The sequence below is a fragment of the Erinaceus europaeus genome, chromosome 8 (genome assembly GCF_950295315.1).
Source record: "Erinaceus europaeus chromosome 8, mEriEur2.1, whole genome shotgun sequence".
NCBI classification, from domain to species: domain Eukaryota; kingdom Metazoa; phylum Chordata; class Mammalia; order Eulipotyphla; family Erinaceidae; genus Erinaceus; species Erinaceus europaeus.
This window is the reverse complement of record NC_080169.1, coordinates 89843394-89855001: the sequence shown is the minus strand read 5'-3', so window position 1 is coordinate 89855001 and position 11608 is coordinate 89843394. Positions and strand designations below refer to the sequence as shown.

General features: G+C 38.0%; 1 protein-coding gene across 1 annotated transcript; it reads right to left on the bottom strand.

The window, feature by feature from the left end:
* Positions 1–6665: 6665 nt before the first annotated feature.
* LOC132539923 (potassium voltage-gated channel subfamily D member 2) lies at positions 6666–10063 on the bottom strand. Its single transcript, XM_060196483.1, has one exon. The coding sequence runs from the start codon at positions 7799–7801 to the stop codon at positions 6683–6685; it is 1119 nt and encodes a 372-aa protein (XP_060052466.1). The 5' UTR covers positions 7802–10063; the 3' UTR covers positions 6666–6682.
* Positions 10064–11608: the final 1545 nt, after the last annotated feature.

Below are 11608 nucleotides of genomic sequence, written 5' to 3'. Positions count from 1 at the left end.
GCTCTACTGGGTGCACCACCATCCTGCCCCAGTGATGAATTTTCAAAGTATGGAAATAAATACATGGTAAAGAAATTAATATCAAAATGAGAAGTTCTATTGTTTAATGTTTCAGAGGTTTTTGTTTGTTTGCTACCAAAGCTCTTATCAATTCTGGTTTATGGTGGTGAGTGGGATTGAACCTGGGACTTTGGAGCCTCAGGAAGGAAAGTCTCTTTGCATAATGATTATGCTATCTACCCCCACCCCAGAGCTTATACAGTTTAATACATAAATCCTATCCTACCCCTTCACAACTCTATTACTATTATTAATATTACATTTCTAATGAAATCAAAAGTCTTCACTATAATCTGAGATGCCACAGCTTATTTAGTTCATATACTATCTTTCAGATAACATTTGTTAAAAGCCTCTTACACCTTTTGCTTCAACTATAGTGACCTTAGGTGTAATACACCAAGTTTCCTTTCACCTTGAGATCTTTATAGTTCTCTCTCCAGCCTTAGGAAAGAGAATGTTCACATATTTAGTGAACTCACCTTGTTCCTTCAGTTAATCATTAGCTCAAATATATCTCCCTGAAAAGACATTGTCTTCAATCCAAATGATCACACCCTTTACCCAGATTTATTTTGTTTGTATTTCCTAACACTATCTAGCATGTTATACTTGTGAATTTATTTTCTAGTTCTCCATCTACAACACACAGTTCTTAATGTCAGCGAGTTAGTAGCTATATTTACCACTTGGTCAACTACAGTAAGAGATTAGCGAAACTTCTGTTAAATTTAGTTGAACAATTTGAGTCATATTTTGGTTTCTTAATAGCATATGCTATTGGTAGAACTTTGTATTAAAAAAAAATTACTGCTTTTTCTAAAAGTGGAAAAAGGAATATGGAAGAATCAGGCACACATAAGACAAAGACAAGAACTTTTAGAACAAAACCTCATTCTATTTGACATTGCTTCAACTGTCATCCTACTCTTTCAATGTTATTTTTTTCTCATTATTAACTTCTTCTAATTCATTCTATATCCTCACCACATTTTTTAATGTTTCAGATCTTCATTATATAACAGAGTTGTCAAAATACACAACTCTAATGGATCACACCACTCCAAGATATAAATCTACACTTGTAGTTATATTTTGTATACTTACCTTTTAACTGCTTAAAGTGAGAACTCTTTCTTCAGAGAGACTATATCTTATATTTTGTGTCTAGTAATAAATAGTTCACTATTTTAAAACAATTTTATATGACTATATGAGTCTGAGTATGCTCAAAAAGTTGACATCTAATATTCTTTGGTAAGAGAAAGAATGTCTTTTATACCCCATGAAAGTATCTTCTTGACCTAAGCTGGTTGGCCTGCTCATATTTAGAGAAAGAACAGGCTCTGAAAGAGAAGGCAGTGTATTTCTGTGCTGACTCACTTGCATTATAAGATATCTCCATATGCTTCCCGGAGGCATCTGCAATTTGCCCAGCCTTCACCAGAAAACAAACTAATTAAGGGAAGAGCCACTGACAATCATTAATCCTAACCTTTGAAGAAGAATTAGTTATAGATCAAGAACTGAAGATGTCTTACAGCTCTCCTCTGTCAAAGGAGACAAGTAAAAAGAAAAAATATGGACTGTAAAACATGTGAAATACAATGTATTCAAGTAATAAATGTTCCATTTTTTAGCTTGTTGAGCAAAGCAATATATTAGATTCGCAGTAATTGTTTGGTTGAGATAGTACGATGCCATAACTAATAAGCTCTTCATAGTACTCAGGCATCATCAGCTACACACTAACAGACTTTTTTTTTTGACATTTGAGCACTGGATTGGGTAATATATCCTTAAAATATATAGTCCCAAACTTCTGAAGTCTTTCAATCTAGTTAGAAAGCCAAGATGTAAAATGATAAAGTAGCATTTACTAATGCCAGGTTTAATTCTAGTTGTAGATGGATGATACAGACTTAGGGAGATGAGAAGGTTTCATAGAGAAAAATCAGTAAAAAGCACACCTTTAAAGGAGAAGATAAGGGAGGAAGCAAATTTGCACCAAGACATGGAGATGATGCTTTAGCATTATTTTAGCATCATTATTATTTTTTTTTTAGACAGATACAGAAAAGGTAGAGAGACAGTGAAAGAGACTGTAGGACCAAATTTTCTTTCATTGTGGTGAGGACAAGGCTTGAACCTAGGTTACACACATGACAAAGCATCATACTACCCAAGTGAGTTATTTCGATCCACTATTTATTTAATACCAGACCATAACCCACACTATCAAAACTAGCTGCTAAAGTTACTGGGAGAACAATGTTGATTTTGTTCAATCTATCAACTTCTCAGAACACATTATAAGATGTATGGAAAATCAGAGAGAAGAAAAATTAAAATCAAGGGGCCACGTGGTGGTGCACCTGGTGAAGTGCACACATTACAGTGCTCAAGGCCCTAGGTTCAAGCCCCCGGTCCTCACCTTCAGGGGAAAAGCCTCACAAGTGGTAAGGCATGTCTGCACTTGTATCTCTGTCTCTCTTCCTCTCTAGCCCTCCTCCTATCTCAATTTCTCTCTGTCTCTATCCAATAACAAATAAATAAATAAAATATTAAAAAAGAAAGATAAAAGTCATTATAGCTCTCAAGGAAAACACACTACTTCCTATACAGTGAAAGTTCTTTCCACCTTGTCTTGTTTATTTCAGTAAAGGGGAAGCTAAATTGTAGTTTTAATGACCCATATAACAACTAAGTAGTTCTGACAAAATAATTAATTTGTTTTCCTCCATCAAGCTAGGTAAAATATTCACCATTAAGTCATTTGTCCCCAAATACTCTAACATCACCTGAAGAGAACACAGAGTTGTGTTTTATCAATTGTGCAGCATTAAAACAAGTCTGAGTGCTGTGCTAATAAATACACAGCTTGTGATAATATTAAGGAATGTGAAAAAAATGAGTCACAGAGTAGAACTAGAAGATAAACACACTGTATTAAGTGGATAATGAGCAAATGTATTTCTTCTTTTATCCCTGTAGCCTCAGTAGCAACTCTCACATAGTTCTTCCATAATTCCTAGATAATGTTTAAAGATATTCAGAAAAAAAAAAAAAAACCTCTCAAAAGTACTGCTGCCATTGAATTACAGAACTATGGGCAATGTACAAAAATTTTACAAGCACAAAATATAAATTTAAAATAAAGAATAGCTAAGTTTCTGGATTTAAGCAATTTGAACTTCATGAATTTTCAAAGAGATGTATCATTGTGAGGAAAGTTTATACAAACTACATGGCATCAGGATTAAAAGAAAAATATAAATAAAATAATCATAATAATATGTTAGTCTTAAGTCTAATGGAAAAACTTACAAAGATTAATTTTACTATCTTAACATAACAGAAAATTAGAAAATGATTTCTCTCTAGGATGGCATGCTGAGAGAACATATAGGCTCAAAAGGAATGGATGAAATGGAAGAATTGATACACAGGTCACTGGATCTAGTATTTAAAAATATCTTTTTGACTTTTTTTTTTACTTTTAATGTGTTTTTTGAGGATACTTCAATAAGAGATAAACAGCCTTATTTTTTAAAGCATGAACTTTAGATGAAAATTCAACTTACTTATACAGCAGACATTGTGAAGTTACAATCTAATGATGTTTGATATGTCAGGTATACCCATTTATTTCTTCAGAAGAAAAAGCCAATCAAATATTGTTTAGAATGACCTAAGAAGCAGATAATTCTGCAAGTCATGAATTGCAAAGCACTTTTCTATTAATTATACATGCGATATCTGCATCAGTTGGCATTTTTGATAACCGATTTTGAATTCTAGTTTCAGGTTTTTTATCATTAATTGTTGAACATTATCTCCATCCAAAATAATAGTAATACATAAGGAGTTTAGAAATTGTAATGGGGAATTCTTGGACACCAGGTAGACCAAGTTTGACCCTAGCTTCAACTACTGTATATTTTCTAAAAACTTTACACTATCATAGATAATATAGTAGTACACTTTTAATCAAGAGCTTATAATCAGCTTCTATACGTGAAAGAGTGTAAACATTAAATTGTGCAAATTTAAATATTGTTAAAATGTTCCATTCTTAAAAAGTTGTTGAGTCACAGTGCAGCCAAAAATAAAACAACGAAAAGGCAGGATTTTAAGGAAAAAAAAAAAACACTATTCTTCTTGGAAAATAAAATTGATTATAAATAAATTTTGATAAGAAACTGAAGAAATTTTCCTAGAAAACTTCATTTTTATAAAGTATGTGTTTTAAAGAACATAGATTTTTTTCAATAAAGTTACATTTTAATTATATCAACATATCTGCATCTTAAAAGTTTTACAGCTATACTCCACCAAAATCATTAATTACCTCACTTTCTTGAAAATTAGAAATTCTTACTTCAGTTGAATTTGTCTTAAAAGTAATTCCCATTTTGCTATCAAGTTCCAAGAAAATAAATGTACTTTACTCTTCTAAGCCACTTACATGCAAATTGCATGATCTAATTCATTTTGATAGATTTTACTTAAACATTTTTATTCAGATTCTTATGGCAGTTCAAACGGTAGATGTTTTAAAGCATTTCATTTATATAATAAAAAAACAACTTTCAGTAATAACAATAAATCTCCCTTATTTTTGCCTGCAATCAAAAATCAATTTTAAGATATAATTAAAATTAAGTCATTTCAAAAAAATCAATTGCAAATACTAATTTCTCATATTTATTGTAATCTATAGCAGGATAAAATTAGTGTGTCCTCAACATTCATTATAACAATACTCATACTCATTCATTCAGATGAAATACAGTGTTAAATGACTCACTGGCACTTCATGAAAAGCATTGCCAAAGGCAGCTTTTTGTAAATGTATCTCCTTTTATGACTTCTTTTTCTCATTTCCACTTAACAGTCCTCTTTTTATTTGTGTGTACTTCTAATGTAAAACCTTGATAGTGATTTATACTATTTAATATTCTTCAATAAATCCAAATCACAAAAGACAAAACATCACCACCAACTCTCTCTGTCTTTCTCTGTGTGTGTGTGTGTGTGTGTGTGTGTTACAGAATGCCTACACTATCAAGATACTATGCATCCTCTTCAAAAGTTGACACAAATTTACCAGTAATAGGTAATGGAAATGGAAGCAGCTAGGTATAGACATTCTTCACCAGGTAATTTTTAATACTCTATTAGGTTTCCAAAAATATGTGAAACTAAGTCAAAATCATTAGCCACTGTATTAAAACTTACCATAATCTCTTAAACTAATGTAGCTAAAATTCTTTACAAATAAAATATTCTATTGATTGCCCATATGCCAGCATGTAAAATTCTGTTCAAAACACATGTCTAATTAAATTGACTATAACCACATTGCTATCTAAAGATGTCAATTAAATTAGTCAGAAACACAAACCTTAAAAAAACAGCCTTGGGAATTACTTTTCTTACAGCTATTAGCAAATCCTTACTGAACTGATTAACTATGCAACAAAAGCAGAAAAAGCACTGAAGTAAGGAATCTACCATCACTACTTAGCTTATCTAAGAATGCATAAAACTTGAAGAGTGCAACCATTTTATTAGATTTTTTAATATGTCAATATTGCAACTTTTCTACAATTTGGTTAACACTATTAATCATTTCACATCTTGATTTCCCCTCTAAGTAAACTTAGCTTTAGCATAACATTTATGTTTTTAAAATAGATTAATTCAGAATATGTTCCTTTGATTGGAGAATACTATTAAGTGCCCCCCCACCTCCACTGCCAAAAACAGGATGCCTAAGAGAATTGTAGAAAGAAGTTAAGACCAAAAATTCTACAATGCAACCTCTCCATAGTGACCATCAGTCTCACAGGTATTGTCCTACCTTCTGTATGGATTTAATGGCTATAGGCCAATTCATGATGGGATCTGTATCATCTTAAAAAAAGGGTGGGGACAGTCATTTGGTTCTCTATTTGAAACTATGAAACTATTCTTGAGTACTTTTCATATATCATTCCATCACATTTTGTAAAGTTTATCAGTTTCAATCCTGATATTTCAAAAGACTGCACAGCCAAAATGAAGATGAGTATATGTGAATATGCATATATATATATATATATATATATATATATATATATATCACAAGAATCTGATAATAGTATCTATAATCTAGGTTTGAGAATATGGAAATAATAATTATGGTACTTAGCAGGGTTTAAAGGGAAGACATGCTTAAAGTTACTGTTTATATGAAAATATTCAATGGTACTGAAAATATGGAAACTTCATTTGAACAAACTGATGCGCTTTCTAGGTATTAATATATTTTTCATATTCATACCTTTACATGGGCATTAACTTTATGGGGGGTTCTTAGCAATATATTTATGTATTCATGCATACAATATAGATGATCTTTGGAAATATTCAGGCATTCCAACATTTCATGTGTATCTTTGTCAATCTCTAGAGCATATCTGTTTTATAGATCGAGTTCTCCAAAACCATTTAGATAATTCTTTCCCAGACTCATTCAGAAAGAGAACAATTATTTCCTTGAATTATTACATAACGTTAATAATGCCACAATCACCTCACACATAACCAATCTCTATTCCACTTCCCCTGATGGTACCTACCCTAGAGTCGTCATGGTGACAATGGTATACCAGAAAGCAGCAGGGATGCTGGTGAACTTGCTGGCGGAAGACCCCTTCTCTGCGTAGAACATCACTGTAGCAAAAATGATGATAGCCATGGTGAGCGAGAAGAGCAAGAAGCCCAATTCTGAGGCACAACTCTTCAGAGTGTACCCCAGGATGCGCAGGCCTTGCGAGTGGCGGGAAAATTTAAAGATCCGGAAGACCCGGAAGACTCGGAGGGTCACAAAGGCTCCACTGACATCCTCATTGTCTGTCATCACCAACCCAATATAATAAGGCAGGATAGCGACCACGTCTATGATACTCATAACACTACGCACAAAACGGTAACGACTAGGCGCTGCAGCCAGGCGAAGCAAGTACTCAACGGTGAAGATCATGACGCAGGCTGTGTCCAAGCAAAAGAAGGCCACTGCATATCGTTCTCCACAGGGCAGTTCTTTGACATGACCTGGGCTTGACCCACATGGCACTGTCTCAACCACATTGGCGATGACGGAGACAGCAATGAAGAAGCCGGTCACATAGTAGAATACCAGGGCCATTGTGCTGGTGTGGGGGTTCTCAAATGCCCTCCAGACCCTCTGTCGAGCAGTCATGGTGGGCAGTGCACTCTCCCCGGTGTTGTCAGTGTCTGCATCATCCTGTAGACGCTCGGCGTTCTCTCGCCTGCGGTCCTTGTACTCCTCATAACAGCAGTCGCCAATAATTTCTGGGATGAGGCCAAAGAAGGCCAGTTCTTCATCATAAGCAGAGATGCACTCATGGCGAGGATAGTGGAGCTTCCCAGTGCGGTAAAAATTCAGAATATGGCGGAAGATGTCTGGGTCGCGGTCAAAGAAATACTGCTGAGTCTCTGGGTGGTAGAAAAAATCTCTCTCAGAACTACCCAGTAGAGTGTCTGGGTAACGTTCCAGGGTGTCCTGCCATGTCTGGAAACGAGTGCCACTCACATTCAGCACAATGAGAGCATCTTGAGTCCTTTTCCTCTCCTGCCTTGGAGGAGCTGGCATGGGCCCTGAGGCCACAGGCATCCACCCAATGGCGGCTGCCCTTGCAAAGGGCAACCATGCTGCTACCCCTGCCGCCATGTTTGTTTGAAATAGAAGCAAGATGGGTAGTCGGGTCTCTACAGTGGGCCAAATGAACTTGCCACAATCCGTGCTCCAGAACTTTCACTGGTATTCCAAGGTAGGGCTCCCAGTGAAGTCACAGTTTTCAGAATAATAAGTTTCCCACAAAGACAGGTAAATGGGATAGCAGGAGGTAGAGGTGATGGTAAATGCACAATATTCTAACAATGAAACCCAAATAGAATCTAATCAAACCTCTTCCAGCAGTTGGATCAGGTCATCAGGACACACACACTACACACACAAACTACAACAGGTGACAATAGATGCAGCAGTTCTTCAAACAGGTGTCTCTGACTTCTCCCCGAGACAGTTTGTGAAATATGGGGTCAATACGGGTCGTACAGCATAGAGAAGACTAAGGATGATCACTCAGTGGTATTCCTTTGAGGAATCCAGGAATCCTTTCACCTTCCAGATCAGCTCTTTCAAACCTCCTTCTTCCAAGTGGTCCTTCCCGCCAAAGGAGTCTCAGAAAAACGACCTGTTGTTGTAGTTTCCGAGATGCACAGACGCTGCCCCACGTCTCCGGGGGCGTCCAGTCGCAGCTTCTACTCCCTGTGCCTTATTTGCAGAGATAGAGATGCTGAGCGGTGGGCACGGTGGGAGGTGTTAATCTAGATCCTTCCCTCACCTCCTCCCACGTCTTGAAGCAGCCCCAGTGTCTGCCAGAAGTGTTAGCCTAATCGTCCCTTCACTCTCTTTTCAAGTTCAGCTCAGGTGCAGAGTGACAGTTACAAAGCCCAGGAGCTGGCAGCTGCCGCCACCGCGACAGCAGCATCAGCCTCCGCGCTGAACGCGCCTCGGCCGAGGCACATACCTGGCAAAGTGCGCGCCAGGGCTGAGTTGCATAGAGACTTTCTCCTGCCGATGCACCCGGAAAGGGAAAAGCTGAGAAAGCAGCTCGCGAGCAGCTGAATCCGATGAGCGGAGGGAGCATAAATAAAGCTCCTGCGAGCTCTTATCCCCTCTCCCCTTCCCCCTTCCTCCGTGCTCCCCTCCTCCTTTTCACCTTCCAAAAAAAAAAAAAAAAAACAGGCGCAGGCGAGCAGCAGCAACAAGTTCAAAAGGTGCGGGGGAGGCGAGAACAGAGGGGACTCGCTCCAGCCAACTTACTGCGCCGCCACTGGAGCCGGGGCCGGAGCGGTGCGGTGCGGGGCTGCGGGGCTGCGGGGCTGCGGAGCGGGCGGGCGGGCGGGCGGGCGGGCGGCGGCGGCGCGGAGGGGCCGGGCCCCCGGCCGGCGCGGGCAATCTCTGGAGCGTGGAGGCAGGAGGCGCTCTGCAGCGCGGGGGCGCGGGAGGGCTGCTCGCTGCTTCCCCGCCAGTGGGTGGTCCTGCAGCTCCTGTCGCTCTGCTCGTGCGGTCAATAAATCCGGCGAAAATAAATAAATAACCGCGCGCCCGCCCCGCCACTCAGGGTAGGAAAGGCGGCCCCTGCCTTTCCCTCGGCTTGACCTTTCTCCGCCCCCTCCCCCTTGGGCTCCTCTCGCTCCACCCCAGCCACCCACCAGCCCCGGCGCAAAATGTCACCGAGGGAGAACATCTAGGTGGGTCTGCCGGGGAGGAGAGCGAGCCTCGATGAACAAAGGAAAGCTTCACGCGCCTGGCTGCGGTGGTTTGGTGGAGGAGAGGAGGAAGGAAACCGGTGTCTTGCTTCTCTGCCTCTCTAGGTCCCGGTTCAAGGCGAGCGTGGGAAAGAAAAAAAAAAAAAAAGGAAAATGAGAGAGAGGATGAGGAGCTGGAAAGAAGGGTGAGCAGAGCGGAACGCTCAGGAATTGGTTGTCTTCTGGGTAGCAAGACCCGCAAAGCCCCGCGACAGAATTTTTAAGTGATTTTTTTTCCGCTTTCTTTTTCTTTTCTTTTCTTTTTTTTTTTTAATGTTTAACCAGACGTTAATGTTGCAGAGCTTAATATGTTATCTGTCCAACTTGTCTGAAAGTCATTCTCCTCGATCTCAGTCTTGTCACTACTCCTTTTCCCGTCCTTTGCGAATGACAGTAAGGATTTAAAACCCTTTGCTAAATGTCAGCGTCAGTGGGGCGTGAGTCTCTGGGAGTGTGCCTCTCCTGCATTCCCTCTGCGCATCTCTGCGCATCCCTAAAATGGTTAAAGTAGTTAAAGGTAGCCGTGTGTGGAGTAAGTGATGTGGTGAACTACTAGGAAATTGTCGTGGCCAACCATTATTATTATTTTTTTTTTGTGTGTGGACATTGACACCCCCTCTCTTCTCCCTTCCCCCAAGAGGAATAGCACTTAAAACTAAACGTGTACCATTTATAACCACTAGATGGCGCGGGTGGCGAGAAATTAAATCCACACCTAAGGTTTGGAATCTTTTAGAAAGGAAGAATCAACATAAACTGACTCCACAGAGGGTCAGATCATGGAAACATCCTCAAATCTCCCACTCCTCACCCACCTTTTTCAGGATTTATATAGGATGTAGTAGTCATACCTGAGTCTGAATTCTGATAGATAATGGGATAAAACTGTTAAAGATTCCAGTTGATATGGCTTTGACAAATATATTAGATTAGAAAATAATAATAGGTTATTTAGAAACAGGTTTATTTTTTATTAAGAGAAGCCTATTTTACCACAAAATTACTTTCTCAGTGTTTAGCTTGATTGTATTTTGTTTTATAAATAAGTGACATCGACATGCATTAAAAAAAAAAAAGAATTGACTTCCAAGACCTAGAGATATTATGCATAATGTGCCACCCTTAAATTTTTGAAATTGAATTTCTCAAAGAAAAATTTAAGTCAGGGTTGTATTGTTATGTGGAAAACTGAGAAATGTTATGCATGTATAAACGATTATGTTTACTGTCAACTGTAAAACATTAAACAATAAAGAAATTTATAGCAAATAAAAATAAATAAAAGTAAAATTTAAGACAGGCACCAGGGAGATGGCACAATAGTTATTCAGTAGAAATTCTGACATGACACTCAGAACAAGATCTCTGGTTCAATCTTCTGCACCACCATCAGTCAGAACTGAAAAGTGCTTTGGTGAAAAACAAATAACAGAAAAGTTATAAATTGAAAAATAAAATATACAGAAAATCACTAGAGATTAAACAAACTTTAAAATACACAATATTTTCTGTAGAGATAAAAAGAAATGTATTTTGTCTTGCTTACATATTTGCCTATTTTGGAAATTTAAAGAATATTGTGTTAGAGGCAATGCACCTTGCAGGTTTGAGAAGACAAAAATTGAAGGTGCCTGCTGATTTTCTGTTAGTTGAGGAGAAATGTGATGGCTTATACAGCCTTCAAAACGAAAAATGTTACCTGGAACTTTTTAACAGTTATTGTAAGGAAGTTAATCTTGTCTTAATTTGTGCATGACCAGTTAGTTCATCCAGATAATAGAGAATCACTAATGCACAGTTAGTGCTAATACTGACATGCTATATCATAATGGGACAATCAAATCTAATTTAGCCCTTAAAACTTCCCTACAGAGCCTCAAGAAGAGGTAGTCAGTTCATTTGATAAAGTATAGGACTTGAATGTTTCAAGTTCCCAGTTTGATCCTGACACAATATATGCCATGGTCCTCTCTCTTTTCCTCTTTTACAGATGTAAATACACACACAGACTCATACTTTCTTCTCATCTATATGTAGATGTTTAAACCCATAAATAACACATACAACATAAAGATTTAATTTAACAAAATTTCTTAAATAAGCAGGAATATACTATCTGCAGTGTTTTTAAAAGGTAAGTGATTTTTTATATTGTTTTTAT